The 16,714-nt window shown below is 36.9% G+C and overlaps 1 protein-coding gene across 1 annotated transcript in view; it reads left to right on the forward strand.

The window, feature by feature from the left end:
- Ush2a (usherin) overlaps positions 1–16,714 on the forward strand; it is a 692,185-nt gene that overhangs the window by 1,737 nt on the left and 673,734 nt on the right. The window contains exon 2 of the mRNA XM_013066500.3: positions 2,434–2,599. Coding sequence (XP_012921954.2) covers positions 2,434–2,599 — 166 coding nt within the window. The remainder of the gene's footprint in view (positions 1–2,433; positions 2,600–16,714) is intronic.

Below are 16,714 nucleotides of genomic sequence, written 5' to 3' on the forward strand. Positions count from 1 at the left end.
GCCAACCTGGAAATTTTAATAAATAGGATAGTTTTGAACCTTTAAAAAATTTCATTTTAATCTTCCTATAGCACTGGTGATTCTTCTTCCAGTGACATTTCCAGTGTGTGAAAATGTTGGCTGAATATCAAAAACTTTATGCAACAAACCAGCAAAGTTTTATCATCCCATAAGCAAATACGACTTAAACATCTTCAGTGTTTAGTTTCAATTTTCCAATGAAAGATTGTGTATTTTCATTTTGTTTTAAATTTGAAGAGAAAATAATCATAAACCATTGTCTTTATTTTTATAGCTTCCCTAAATGACAAACTGGCTTTCTCACTGTTGGAAATTCAGTAAATCCAAGCTACTCCATTTAAACTAACAGCCAAAGAGTCTTAGAACATTGTCTCTTGACAAATGGGGCCAAAAGAAAATATTTTTCCCAAACTTACAGGAATATCTCTGGACCGAATTAATCTTCTATTGGCATTATTTTGTATAAACAATGACAGAGGGGTATTTATAGAAGTGGCAGCACATGGTTTATGGTTTTGAGAGTTCCTTGCTTATATCAAGGTCATTGTCATTCTCAAAACTAAAATACCTATGGGAATTGGGGGAATTTCGGGGTGTTTGCACTAGATAAGTGAAACAAACAAAACATGGATTATCCAATTATTGTTTATTCAGGAGCAGAATAAATCCAGTTCCTAAATATTTTGCTACCTGCCTTCCTCTCACATTTATTATCTACCGAAGCTAGTATGTTTACAAGCAAACAAAATAGCAAGGAAGATAATCAATAACATATTAAGAAATGCGTTTTCAGTAAGCTTGGGGAAATAAGTCTGCATTTGGTAAATACAATCTTGAGTAATGATCGAATTCTCACTAGGAGATTTAAACTCAAGAAAAATGAACAGAGGCAAATTCTTCTTAGATTGTTTAAGACCTGAAGGCAGAGGATAAAGAGAAGCTCTTTCATTCTACTAAATTAGAAATACCCAAATCTGATGGGTTAAAAGAGAATTGGCGGCAGCAGGATTTATATAAAACCTTCATGTTAACTAAAATTATTTGCCTAAATTAAAAATATGCTTGTTCCTATATCTTTATTACCACCTCCATATGCAAAACATAGTAAGTTAGTTCAGTAAAAAAGTGGCTGTCAGAGCCCTCCAATCTTATCCTGACCTCCCAGCTCAGGGAAAAAATAGATGCAAATGAGAAGAAATGATTTGTACAATGTTTACTGTTTCAGAAAAGCCTTAAATATCTTCAGCAATATTTCTTGTTTGGCCCAAATTTAGCCTTTTTTGAATGGTTTTAACGGAATCTGACCACCTTTGATGGTCTTGTGTCTACCAAACATGCTTCCTACTCTGATACTCCTGATCTAAGGGAGAAGACAGATGGATTCTTGCTCTTATTTAGGTAGTAAGAGCATTAAGTAAGCACAAAAGATGGTCCCTTTGATACCCTTGAGTAGGGATGGGGGTTCCGGGGACAGACCTAGGTATAGCGATGCCCAGATTCAGTATGTAGTACTCAGGTTAAGAAAGAAACCCAGGGTCTGAAAGGTGTACCACAGTGGTAGCTATAGAAGTGACTTTATTTTTTTTTGTTTTGTTTGGTTTTTTTTGGAGGGGTACCGGGGATCAAACTCGGGTCCTTGCACTTGTGCAGCAAGCAGCAAAACCACTGAGCTAAATCCCAGGCCCTATAGAAGTGACTTTTGAGACATATTTTGATAATTGGCCTAACACAAGATCTAGATATTTTCTAAGAAAAATTCTAGTTTTTAAAAATGCTGTGTTCTTACAAGATGGAATGACCTTTCACCCAAGGTCATGAACATCATGTCAGGGCCTCAGCTGGGCTCTGTGATCACGGAGAGGTAGCCCTTCAGCTTTCAGAGGGTGATGGGGTAAGTGGAGTCTGTGGCTGCCCATTCTCCATTTCATCATGGGAATTAAATAGAGCGATTCTAACTGCAGGGCTAACAATTTAGTGTCTTCCATGGACACTAAATTCTTTTTACATTAAAAAAAAAAAGATTTGTGCTGGTGACTCAATACCCAAGTGGGATGTCATGTGTTGTACCACTTCCTATCAAAAACATGGTACAGGAACTAATGAGCCAACAGGCTAAACGTTAGTTTTGCAGGATGATTCAACCACTTCAGTTTCCGTCATGAATCTCTAATGAAGGGTGTTGAGGCCTGGGGAATATATGGTAAATAAGAATTCTATTTTTATTGAAATAAAGTGGCTTCTTCATTGAAATAAAGCTTGCTTTGGGTATAATGTCACCCCGGCATTACTCAGAGTGCACTATTTTGAATGGGGTTTGGGGGTCACATTTGAACCATCTTGACTGCACGATGCCTTTGTATGTCTTCCTGGTTGGAAGCTGACCTTTGCTCCCTTTTCTGGTTGCTTCCTTAGGTGTGTTATAGAAAAGACGGTGGATGGGCAAAGTGTGTTCAAACTTACAGTATCTGAGAAAGAGACCATGTTTTATTATCGTACAGTGAATGGTTTGCAGCCTCCAATAAAAGTAATGACACTGGGGAGAATTCTTGTGAAGAAATGGATTCATCTTAGTGTGCAGGTGAGTAAAATAAAAAATATTTAACATTTGGTTAAACACAAGAATCTATCTTCCTTTCTCTCCTTTAAATGGCATCTATCCTCAGAATCTGAAGCTGTGTCCTGTAGATTTCAGGGATGTATAAAAGACAACTAAGAAAAATATTGCAATGACCTAACGATATGTCTCTTGATATACTACAGTAGCCTCCCCTCCCTCCAAAACTGCTGTAAAAACTCCCAGAAGCTTAAGGACAATGCTATTTGTAGAAATAATATATTCATTTATTTTACTGTATTTGTTTGATATATTTTACTTTGTGTTTAAAAATATGTAAAAACTCCTTTGGGGTCTAGTGATAGTTTTACTGGTCATGGCAGTCTGGAAACCATTGCTGGAGTTTTTACAGCTGTCTCTCTCAGATAGCATCTGATGATGTGAATAAAATTTGGCTGTTGCATTAAACGATGACCTTAGAACTAATGAACTTTACGCTTGAGCACTCAAAAGGTGCTATGTTATTATTTTAGTTGTCAACCACAGCTCGCTGGAGCCTCAGAAACTGTGAAAGGCAGAGATAGCTGTGAGATGTCTGTATTTGCAGCTCCTGAAAGAGAGGCACAGTTTACCCTTTTGTTTTTCAGTGCATTGGAATGGGTTGGTGCTACCCAAAGCCACATTCCTCTTCCAACCACAGCTCCCAGTTTGTGTTTTCCTAGGAGCGAACACCCAGTGGCCCAAGCAACCCGACTCCCCTTGAAGTCATTCGCACCCTAGTTTTCACTTGCACATTTCATGCAAATTACCTTCCACTTCTCATATGTACGGACTTTGCTCCGAAGCACAGGTAGAGAGTGGTTCTACTTGGAGAGCCTTGTGAATTGTTGTTTGGCTTTCAAGTATCACTTTAAGAGAGATACCTTTGCTCCGAAGCACAGGTAGAGAGTGGTTCTACTTGGAGAGCCTTGTGAATTGTTGTTTGGCTTTCAAGTATCACTTTAAGAGAGATACCATTCTTGACAGTTGAAATACATTTTGTACACATCTTTACTGTGCCTGATTAGAGCTATGAAACTCTGCCATGTGTTGGCAGACCAGGGCATTAAAAGCTTTTGGAGGAAAATGTAAAATAAAAATGCAGGAAAGAAACCGAGATTGAGTTTCAGAAGGCACTGGCAAAGTAATACCTCATCAGCACGTTCTGCTCCATCTACTGAGAACTTTTGCTTAGGAAATGCTGGGTTAGAGGTGTAGTTAGCAGCATTTCTGTGCCAGCAGGGCTGAGAGGACACATGAAGGCTCAGGCCTGTCTGTGCCCTGTGATCCTTTCAGTCAGTCAGTGTCAGCTCCCTGTGGTGCAGCCACTAACAAATAAGGGACGCATCTGTCCTGTCCTGTAAAAGCCTGCTCTGCCCACTCCCCAGCAGCTGAATTGAGGTTTAAAGTTTAAAGCCGAGAGATAGAAACTGCTGAAGAAAGGTACCTTATAGAAAATGCCCACAAGGTGAGTTTATGGCACATTTTGGTATCAACGGTGATTTTTAAAAAATATTTTTACTTGCTTCATTCTGTGAAACAGTGCTCAGTGTTGGCAGGCAGTGGTAAATTAAAAGCTATACAAAGAAAGTTTAAAATCTGAATGCAAAGAAATCCTGTGGCCGAATGACTCTCCTGGGAGTAAAATGCTCTTAGCATGCCTATTGAAATCAGTGTTATCATTTCAGTACATGTCAAATATGAGTCATTGCCTAGTTTAGGCAAAAATTCTTTATAAATCTTTAAATCTTCCCCTTCTTTCAAGAAAAGGCTAAAGTACTTATGATTTAATGACATTGATTTATTTCATAACCGCTTGACTCTCCAGAGAAAAATGTATACTTTCCAATTTGCACATTTCTTTTATTTTTAATTTTTGGATACATTTTAAACTATTCTCTATTATGTATACATTAAAACTATAGACCTAAACAATTGTAAACATTAGAAAAGCCTTTCAGATCAGTTATTTACAAGGGGTGATCAAAAATACAGTCAATGTTTACAAACATTATTATGGTAAACACATTGGTACTAGTCAAAATAATGCAAAATGCTCCCCTTTGCTTCAGACTCCTTTAGCCCATCATTCTTGCCTCTTTCTGAAGCATTTTTTGAGGACCTCTTTATGAGCTGTAATCAGAAATGTGGTGAGGGCTGCTGCCAAGTGCCAGCCAAAGGAAAGGCAGCTCCTAAAAACACGATACTGTGTCCTCATCACTGGATCCGGCACTGTGCAACATCTGGCTTTTCTGCAGAGTCCAAATGACCATCAAATATACATGTTTTAAATCAATTCAGGACACTGCGGGAACCACAATAGTGTAACAAAAGACACTCCTGAAAAAGGACTTCCGGAACTGCTTCAGACAGTGGCAAAAATGATGGCATAAGTGTGTTTGAATTGGGGGGGAGCATCTTGAGGGGAATCAATGGCAATGTCTCTTTTACTGTAACATATTTTTGAGAATTTAAAGAGTCAGAATTTTTAAATTTTAAAAATTTAAACATTTTTTAAAAAAAATCAGCCCTCATAATCATCCCAGACTTACTGAATGTTAAGAGGTACCCTGCCTTAGGAGCCTCTGTATCACTCAAATGAAAATGAAAGGGTATTTATTTACCCTCAATTGGAGAAATGCATTGGGTCCCTTATATTGGACACCAGTCTGAGTATATTTGACAGACGGAATTTGTAAGAACCCATGTTATAGGTATTTAATAAGGAATGGACTCGTTTTTAAACAGTTGTGCTGAGGAGTAGTGGGAAGGGAGGGAAGTCTGATCCAGGTAACGGGCAGTACTCTGTAGTCTTAAGAACTTCACTTGGCTCAGCTTCCGCACTTATTTAATGAGAAGATTCCATTTGACAAGCAAAGGCCCATGAATTCCACACGAGAGGTAAGTGGAGAGTGTCAGGAAGTGCAGTTTGCTGAGGTAAGGAAGCTGCCCGGCTGACGTTGGCTGCCTGGAGAGTGAGCAACAGAGCAGGCTGCAGGAACCGATGGCCAGGCCCCTGCTATTGCTGGTGCCTGCTTAGACCAAACATTTTTTGGTAGAGTTTGTGGTCAGGATACAGACAAATAGAACGGGTTCCTCTTTCATTATATAATTGCAAAGAACATTTGCAGAGAAAAGTAAATTATCAGTTACTGTTGCGTTGCAATAGTGTCCAAGCTCTGATTTTGGGATTACAGACTTCTGTCCTGCCTGGGATAGGAGAGAACTTGTGGCAATTAATAATCTAGTTTAGTCAAGTTTCCCATTGCAAGCCCTTACTTAATGTGTATGTATATTTTCCACACATCCTCTACCTCCACAAATCAGTGAATTTATGCTTTTGTGTGTATTTTAAAAGAAAACCCAGTTCTACTCACGCAATCGCTCAGAAATCAGAATTTAAATCCAAAGTCACACAAAACTAATTAATGAATCCAACCTAATGCCTTATCTCAGATATTTACATTATATGGGCTTTCTATCAATAAAATTGAATTTCTAATTTCTAAAATCAGAAGTGAAGAAATGATTTTTAAATAATTAAATCCCTGGGCAGAAAAGATTTTAGGAAGAGCCAGGCATACTGAACATCAGAGATCTAATTTCCTAAACAAAAAATGTCCAATATTTTTATAGTGATGGATCTAACCACATTTATCCCAAAACTAGCATTTTGAAGGTGAAACTTGTTGGAAAATGATTTATTTTTAAATTAATATTCAGACTTGAATCTGACATGATTGCCAATTTAAATTTCACTTTGGGGTTTAATATATTGACTATTTCAAATTATATCAAGCTGAAGTTCGTTATGTCATGTTTTTATACTAAAATTGGAAAAATCAATGGATACTTTTTATTGTCAAGTGGGAACACTGATAATATTAGCAGATTTTTTAAAAGCTGAGTTTTCATATTGGATCAGCACCTACTGTAGTTACTAAAAGAGCCCTTTTTTTAAGCTTTGGAATATGTATAATAATTTTCCTTTAGCATTTTATTATGGATTAGTAGGTAAAACAATCTGAAACCGTATACATTTAGTTACATATACTTAAAAGTAAAGCCTCAGAGTTTCCTGTGAAAAGTCTTCACTTTTAATTGATTTCACATATTTTATGAGATAAGTAGCATCCAAGAATTATCAGGCTAGTCACACTTCTAGTAATCATGCCGAATTGAAGTACAATTACTATAATTCAAAACTGAAAAAATAGTACAACATTGTAACCATATGAAATGATTTAGCAATGGAGTTACCCTCATTTTCTATGCTATTTTGAAGGTCCTTTGTTTTGATACGTTGACAACACATGAACTACAGAACTATAGCTAAAATAGTTTGGAAAAAGAGCAGCTTTAATCTGATGAGTGAAAAAGCATGGGTAAATAAAGTTTTAGGATTCGATAGATGAAGGATAGGCGTTTCATAATCACAGTTTGCTCATGAAGTATGTTCTTTCGATTTATGTATTCAATCTGAAAAAAGGAAGACTATTGATAGTTCCAAGAATAAGAAAATACAATTTGAAACAACATTTGTTAGAATAGATAAACCAAGTCTTGCAATTAATCTGTGTGCATACCCGTGTGCACACTTAAAAAGACTATTTCCACATCTCTGTTGATTGAGGTGACATAAAATATCCATGATACAGTGCTTTCTCAGTCTGCTCAGAAAGCTCGAGGTCATGGGATTTCCATAGGATCACTACCCCAACCCTCTTACCCACTGCAAGAGCATCACAACCACACTATTCCTGTAATAACTTTCATTGCCTTTAATTATAACTATATGTGTGAAATGTAAATATGCATGCATGTGTGTGTTCAACATTGTTTGTGCAGACCCTCTATTTCACCATCTGAGTATCACCTAACTTAGCTGAATAGTTTAGGGTTATTCAGAACTAAGTTTAGATCAACAGAACTAATGAAATTTTTCAGAATTATCAGTCAGAAATAAGAATAGCTGCCAATATGGAAGACTGATTTACGTGTACTATTATTAAACATTTTACATGCCTACTTCACAAATGCTAATAATAGTTTTTTGGCATTGACTTACATTATCCCCATTATGGAGATGAGGAAAATGAGCACTCAGGAATTTAAATTACCTGCCTGAACTTGCGCTATTAAATTTCTCTAACTTTTAAGTAAAAATAATAAATGGCTAAAAAACCTAGGTCACAGTGGAGACCTAAGGAGTCATTTGCAAAGTTCTCTGAACAGTAGCAGAACCCAAAACAAACCCACAAAAATCAAAAAGACATATTTATAATGTAGACCTAATTTTTAGACATGTATATGTTTTGCACATATTTGTAATGTAAATATTTTAATGCTTCCCATATTTGCACCATGCATACAATTAGTCAATTTATTTTGGAACTATACCCCTCATTGCTACAAAGGGCATAATTGCACAACAGAGTGTAATTTTATGTAAGTTCTGTTCAATGTTTCTATGGTTTATGGCTGTCAATTAGACTAGAACGGCTTAAAGAAATAATACTCCCTGGTCACCTGGATGAGACCACACAGATCGAACACTTGGGTCACACGGTGGAGAGGGTTTTCCTACCTGAGAATGAAGAAAGGTAAAGCCACTCAAGCATTCTCTGGACATTTTATTGTATGTGATTTCAAAATACAATATACAGTCGGAAGGCAATTTTTAATTTTTGATACCTTAGTTACAAATTGTGTAATCCGGAAAAAAAATGCCTTAAAATGTTAGGATACTTATTACAGACTGGAAACAAACATGAACTTGACTTACACATAACAGTGTACACATGGGGACAACTTGTGATAAAGAAAGCACTTCATAAGCCCTAGAGTCCCTGCAGGGGAGCTGGCTGTAGTTCACTGGGAGAAACAGATGACCAATAATCACACCAAGGAGAGCAAAACAGAGCCGGGGTAAATGCCATGGGCTCTCTTATTCACCTGATCAATGTACTCTGGTCAGGGAAGTTTCCTTAAAGAAATTATATTAAATATGTGTTAGTTTTCTAGGCCTGCCCTAATGAATCATTGCAAACTCTGTGGCTTCAAATAAGTCTCATAGTTCTGGAAGGAGAAGTCTGAAATCAGGGTGTGGGCATGGCCATGCTCCCCCAGAAAGCAATAGGAAGAGCCCTTCCTTGGTGCTGGGAGCTTTCAGGGTTTGCCAGCAGCCCTGGGCATCCTTGCCTTGTGGATGGATCACTCCAACTCTGCCTTCCTCATTGCACGACCATCTCCTCCCCTGGAGTGTCTGCGTCTTCTCCTCGTGTGCAGACACCAGTCTTACTGGATTAGGGTCCTTCCTAATTCCGTATGACTCAACTTGATTACTGCCAAAACAACACTGCATGCTTTGACTTTATGTGGGTGTAAGACTATTAAACATTCAGTAGAAACCCTGTACTCAATTTTGAATTTTGACCTTTCCCTGAGCTAGAAAGTCACATATGACCCTTTCTTGGGATGTTGGGCAGAGACAGTGGACCAGAGTTCCCTGTCAATCATGTGATCACGAGGGTGAACTGCCAATATTTTATGGAGTGTGGTGCTGTTTAGCTGGGATGTTTGTAGTTAGGTGATACAACATTTTCAACTTATTATGTGTTAATGGGAGAGAATTCTACTGTAGTCAAGGACCATCTGTCTTTCCAAGTAAGGTCATATTCACAGGACACAGTTCAACTGACAGCAATGTATTCAAAAGACTGCATTGAACTCAACTAGAGGATCCATGAGAGTGGAGAACAGTCCATAGCAGTGCAGTCATGCAGACACTCTTCTAAAAGGGAGTATGTTGTATGGGGCCACAGTGTGGCAGGCAGAGGGAGTCTGGTGTGAAATGAGGACAGACTTTTGGAAAGGACCATGTTTTAAGGAGCATTGCTGGATATGTTATGATTTCTTAAATGGGATTCTACTGAAATGGGTGCAGGGTGGAAGGAGAAGGGAAAAGTGCATGATGAGTGAATTTTTTTTTTTTTAAAGATGAGCTGATTGTTCTGCTGAAGACGACTCTGGTGCATGAAGCCAAGAGGGGAGGGTTGTGAGGTCCTCTCATGGTATAATGTGGATTACAGAGGCAACAGTAAACAGTCAGCCTTGATAGCAATTTTGGAGTTAAAATCAAAGTGCCTGCTAATGGAAAGATTGTAGAGTTGAAGGGGAAGGGAGTTGTTGATGAAGCTTACCTTTCTGCAGGGCATAATTGCATGGTAGTGGTTTCATTTGCTCAGTAGGGATGTTCAAAAACAGTCACATTTTTCACCTGTAGCATGATGAGCTGGACCTCAGTTCACAGGAGAAATCCTCAACTATAGGAATCATTAGCATTATCAAGAAATGGCAAGCGATATTCTGATGCCCACACCCTAGGAAGTCTTCACTGAGCTATGGTGGGGGTCCAGTATTACTTCTTGCTTTCCTGCCTCAGTGGACTAAGAAGTATGTAAGAACAACATAACCAGAATTCAAGACAGGAAATCATTAATTCCAGTGTTGGGAAAATGAATATAAAAGTAGTGATGTTAATTGGCTCTTTAAAAATAAATAGGCTTCGTGTTGGTGGAGAAGAGGCTGAAGAATGGAATTCTATACAGGAGAAATGGATGAGTGGTAGTGGGAAATGAGAAGTAACTTAGAAATGCATATATGGTGGCTTAGACAAGGGTCTAAGAAAACCTAGCAGAGAGGTTTACATACAGTTATAATTTTTGTTTCTTCTTCTAACAGATAACATCTTTTCTTACCTGTTTCTGTTTGAATCTATTTAGTAATTGTTATTAAACTGTGTAGATATGAATTATCATTAACATATACATAATATGTACTATGTAGACACCAAAAAGTTTTGTTCAGTGGTGTGTAGAGAGAGTGTTACATGTCACACTATGGTATTTATCTTTTACAAGTCTGAATGGTACTGGTCTAATATTTTAGAGCAAAAATTAAGTCCAGTAAAACCTTTCCCATAGTAATGTATCCAACAATGACATATGATTAGCCATGAATAAATTAACATTTAAATTTAGCAACTGGTATTTGAAAACAAATTTAGCAGTTATTTATTTCTGCTAGAGAATGGATTCTCAATGGGTATTCTCAATGGGTTCTCAATAACTATAAAGTGTATAGTATATAAAAATTAAATATAAATATGATAGCATTTATTATATAAACTATCAAAATTAAAAATTGCTATGAAAAGAAGAGTATTTTCCAATGGCTACTTAGATTTTCAGGACCTCTAGCTTTGAAAATGCCACTCTGGTAATTCTGTCAAATTTGTAATGGTTAAAATTTGATGGTAGTGCTTTTAAAAACCTCTATTATCTAATGGAATTGTCATTTATTGTATCACTTTCACCTGCAAGCCAACTATAATAAGACTTAGATTATTTTTGCTTTTTTTGTGAGTATCATTTTTGTGCCCAAAGGGCTAACTGATGCCTTCAGTTATACATGAACAATTCACACTAAAGTCAGAAAGAACAGCGCGCATATAACCTAGGGCGGAATTTGGCCTATGGTATGTATCTCTTGGTAATGGAATGGAGAATATGACTTTATTTAAACATGGACTTGACTGGTTTTATTTTCCCATACTGTTTCCCTCGGTATTTCTCTAAAATGCAGCATTCAAAACTATTCCATGAAGCTTTATTGTTCTGCGTGTATTGTAAGGGCATCCATGCTGCTTACATCTCTCTATAAGGCAAAGAAAGAATACTTGAAATTGAAAAAGATTAAAAAATTTTTCCAAATGTACAAAGGTTTTCATCTGCTAGCTAATTTTTCAGTGATCTAACAGCAGCAAACATTGTTGATATTTATAAATCAGATCTGATAAATTCTTATAACAATTTTATTCTTCTAAGGATGATATAACCATGAGAAAGTTGAACGATATATTCTAGAAGCGGAAACATGGTTAGTTTTTGTTTATGCTTAGTGTTAATTGTAGCCCAGAAAGGGAGGAAAGAAAGATGGAGGAGTGGAGAGATGAGTCTTGGGTAAGGGTGTGAGGACAAAGCCCAGTACCCTGAGGGGCAGCGTCGGCACAGGCTGATTTCCCCGCGTCAGAGGTAACCAAGGAGACTGAGTTTGTGAACCTATGATACATAAGTTAGGGATTTCATTTTCTGTGGTGTTCTAGTTATTTGGCCAAAATATTATATGTGATTATTTTAGTTTATTGTCACTTTGGGGGATTTATAGAAAGTGGCTAGGTCCAACATTTGGGTAGAAAATGAGGAAGTTGAAAAGGACTATCTAAAGAATCAGCTGCCAATGAAGTGAAATCCGTGGGAACACACACCAGGATAAACAGGGATCATTCTAATTAAATTCCCTAAACACCTCTGACAATCTCAGACAGAACATCACAAAGTATGGAAGGCTTTTATAAATATTAAAGAGATTCAAGACCCCAGGGGCCTTGAAAAAGTGGAGACACTGTGTTCGGAGAGTTGTAGCATACGTAGTGCTTCTCTGACTATTTTCATTAATTAGTAATTGTACATATGTATGGGGTACCATATGATAATCTGATACATATACAATGTGTAGCGATCAAATCAGTGTAGTTAGCATTTCTGTCTCCTTAATCATTTAAAAACAATTGTTGACTAATGCATAGTAATTGCACATATTCATGAGGTACAGTGTGATATTTCAATGTATGTATACAATATGCGCTGATCAAATCAGGGTTATTATCATTAACATCTCCTTATCATTTCCTCCTGTTTGGAGACTTTGAGCTCCTCTCTTCTAGTTATTCATAAATATGTGGTAGGTTGCTGTGGACAAAAATCACCCCAGTGTCATGTACTATACTAGAATTCACTACTTCTATCTACTGTGTTTGAGTAGCCAAGTTATTCAACCTCTTCTACTTTTCCTCCTCCCATGAGTCCCTCCCAAATCTCTAGTAGTCATGATTCTACATTTAGACCTTTTAGTATGCACACACAAGAGAGGGCCTCTGTGACACTTTTCTTTCTCTTCCTCATTTATTTCACTTAACCTAATATCGTCCAGTTTTATATATTGTGAGGCAAGTGATAGGATATCACTCTTTTTACGGATGAGTAACATTTTATGGTGTATAAATATTACGTTTTCTTTATCCATTCACCTGTTGATGGGCATTTAGTTTGATTTCATCTTTTGGCTAATGTATTGGTCCAGCAATAAACATAGGTGTGCAGATATCTTTTTGATATGTGGATTTCATTTTGCTGTTCTCCATAATGGCTGTGCTAAATTACATTCCCAACAACAGGGATTAAGTTCCCTTTTCTCCACCTCCCCACTAATGTTTGTAATATATTTATTTATATTCATCTTTTTGTTAGTAGCCATTCTAACTGGGGTGGAGCGATGTCTCGTAATGATTCTGATTAGTACTTACCAGGTGGCTAGTGATATTGAGCATTTTGATTTTCATAAATTTATTGCCCATTTGAATTTATTCTTCTGAATATTGTCTATTTCTATCACTTGTCCACCTTCATTTGGATCATTTGGCTTGTTGCTATTGTTATTGGGGCTTTTGAGTTTCTTATCTATTCTTGAATATTAAGTCTTTGTCAGATGAATAAATTGTGAAAAATTTTTTCCATCCATTCTGTAGCTTGTCCCTTCACTCTGTAGATTGTTTCTTTTGCTGTACAGAGTTTCTTATATTACACCAAGAGACAATTCAATATAGCTGCAAGACACAAAATCAAATTACAAAAATCAGTGCCATTTTTATATAACAATGAATAGTATTCATGAGAAATAAGTTGTGAAAGTAATTCCACTTGGAAGAGTTACAAAAACTAAAACCTAAAATCTAATCAGAGAAGTGAAAGACTACTATGTACAATGAAAAATTACACAACTCTGATGAAAGAAGTTGAAGAGAACACAAAACTTAGGAATGGATTAGAGGAATTAACATTGTCAAAATGTCCATACTCCCCAAAGCATATTACAGATTCAATCACGTTACCTAACTGCAAAATATACTATAAAGGTCGAGTAATCAAAACAGTGAAGCACTGATACAAACACACAGAGATCAGTGAAACAAAAGAAAATGCCCAGAAAGAACCATACCCATTTACAGGCAACTGATTTTTGGCAAAGGCTCAAACATTGGAGACACAACAGCCTCTTCAATAAATGATGCTGGGAAAAGTGAATATTAAGACTGAAACTCAATGCCTTTCTCTTGCCCTATACAACAATCCACTCAGAATGAACCAAAAACCTAAATGTAAGACCTAAAACTATGAAACTACTAAAAGACAATACAGGGAAAATACTTCCAGACATCAATATAAGAGAAGATTTTCTAGACAACCCCTACAACTATAGGCAACAAGTGTAGAAGTGTGTATTTTCATAGCGGTATAGTTGACAGACACAGCTGTGTCCATGTTGAATGCATACACCTCAATGAGTTCAAAAATGGATATATACCCACCAAATGATCACCCCAATCCATGCCATCAACACCTCCATCTCTTTAGTTTTTAACTTTTTGTAAAAGATAGTTGTATGTTCACAGGCACTTGTGAGAAATCAGAGAGTTTTTATATACCCTTTTGTCTTGGTTACTTTCCTCTCATTGCTGAGACAGAAATACCTGACAGCCAAAGTTAAAGGCAGAAAGGTTTATTTGCCTCACAGTTTGTAGAGATTTCAGTCCATAATCAGCTGGCTCCAAGGCAGGGTGGCAGAGAGGCAATGGTTCATGGCAGCAGAAAAAGCAGAAGCAACAAGAGACCTTAACATAGTTTTTCTGCCCCTTTTATTTTATGCAGATAACTTAGGGCGAGTAGCACTCACATCCTCAATCCTGGTGCTCTTGATCCTAGCACTGCACCATGAATCAATTCCAGAAAAAGCCCCACCCATGACGGCATGAGGGGTTGGGGGGACGTTAAGACACAGTCATAACACCTTTACTCATTTTCCCTCATTGGTAATGTCTTGTAAAACCATGGGACAACATTGCAGCCGGGATATGACATCAATATAATCCATCCCTCTTACTCAGATTTCCCTGGGTTTTTAAATTTGTATTTGTATTTGTGTGTTTATCTCTGTGTGTGTTCAGTTCTGTATAATTTTAATCCCGCATAATCTCTCTCACTTTTTCCTCCTGGGATTTCTTTTCACTCAGTATAGTGCCATGGAGAGTAATGCAAGTCATTAGGAATGCCAGCAGTTGTTTTATTGCTGAGCAGGGTCCTGCAGTGTGGATGTGGTACCACAGTCCCTCATTCATCCACTGAGGGACGTCTGGGTTGCTTCTTGTGATAAAGTTAAAAACAAGGTACTTACAGTTATTTGTTAACATAGTCTTCATTTCTCTAGAATGCATACTCAATGGTATGATTGTTGGGTTGTGTTACAGTTCCATGTTTAGTGTATTAAGAAACTTTTCTAGTGTACTTGTACCGAGCAAGGAGCAAGCTCAACAAAACAATTTTTTTTTTCTCTCACACACTCAGCAGAGTCATGCAAGTTGTACTTTGTTACTGACTTCTTGATTCATGTTGATTCTCTTCCTAGAAGTTTTATCAGTTGGGGAGAGTTGGGAGTGGAAGTCCCATGGTTTGTGTACCTTTCTATCCATTTTCTTTGCATTTCTACACATTTTTGCTTTGTGTGTTGGGAGACTTGTTTGGTGGATGCACATGAAGATCATTCTGTCTTTCAGGTTGGGGGACTTTCATCCTTTACCTCTAGACATTTGATTTGTTTCTATGTTGCTAATATTAATACAACAGATCCCTCTTTGTTTTAATGTACATATATCTTTTTTTCAAGTTTTTAATTTCAACCTTCTTATGTTGCCTGTAAAGTGAATTTCTTATAGGTAGCATATTTTTAAAATCTATTTTTATATTTTAATTTTTATCCTCTCTTCTCTGCCAATCTTTGCCATTATTTGGTACAGTTTGATCATTTAACTCTCACCTGCCTATGATATATTAGCCTTATGTCTGCAGTCTTGTTTGTTTTCTTTTCCTTCCTTTATTTTTGGTTTGCCTGTTTCTCGTTTCTCGACTTGCTGTAGGTCACTTGAACACATTTTAGGATTCCATTTAGGGTTTTTTAACAGCATTTTGAGTCTATATTTTTACACAGTGCTTTTGGAGGCTGGTAGATATTTAAGTATAAATAATTGACTTATCACAGTGTACCGACAGGGATGTTTTATCGCTTTCATTGAAGTGTAGAAACTTTGCTTTCTGTTCCCTTACGTCACAATCTCTAACTCATCATGCTTTTCGAGAATAATTTTCTGGAATATTCCCTCTTGGCACCATAAACCTCATATTTATGTGCTATCATTTTGGCTTGAACCATCAAATATTATTTAACAAACTCAGAAGAAGTATAGTGCATTATATTTCCCATAATTTTATTCATTCTGATGTTATTTTCTTTCCGAAGTTCTAAACCTTCCATTATTGTTTTGTTTTCTGTTTAAAATATGCTTCTTGGTCATTCTTTCAGAGTAAATTTGATGAAAATAAATATTTTTAATTTCTATTCATCTGAGAATCTCAATGTTTCTTTTCATTTCTAAAAGATATTTTTGTTGGCTTTAAATTTCATTTCTTTAATTACTTGAAAAAGAAATGTGCGCAATCTTCCTTCTTTCTAGGCTCTAGAAGACAAATCTGCTTTCTGTTGAGTTGGGATTTCCTTGTGAGTTCTACATCATTCCCCTGGTTTTCAAGGTTTTCTCTCTGTTTTGTTTTCAGAAGTTAATTTCTGAGTGAGTCACATGGAAATTTGTCTGGTTTTATCCTACTATCTGAGAGTTTCCACAGCCTCTTTTATCTGCATGCAAGTATCTTTGGTTGTGTTTGCAATATTTTCAGACCTTATTTCTTTGGAAACATTTTTCAGTGCTGCTCTTTCCCCTCACTGTGGGACTTGGCTTTGTTTGTGTCATGATCACCACCGTGATAGTTTATATCTAGTTTGGTTTGTGAGTGGGGAAAATAGAGCTGCTGTGGTACAAAAGTGGTGGCTATCATTGCTTGTAAATCTCACGACCAGGAAGGTTTATTTGGG

The sequence above is a fragment of the Heterocephalus glaber genome, unplaced genomic scaffold, assembly GCF_053883595.1.
Source record: "Heterocephalus glaber isolate CG9 unplaced genomic scaffold, H.glaber_assembly_v1.0 deba00001067, whole genome shotgun sequence".
NCBI classification, from domain to species: Eukaryota; Metazoa; Chordata; class Mammalia; order Rodentia; family Bathyergidae; genus Heterocephalus; species Heterocephalus glaber.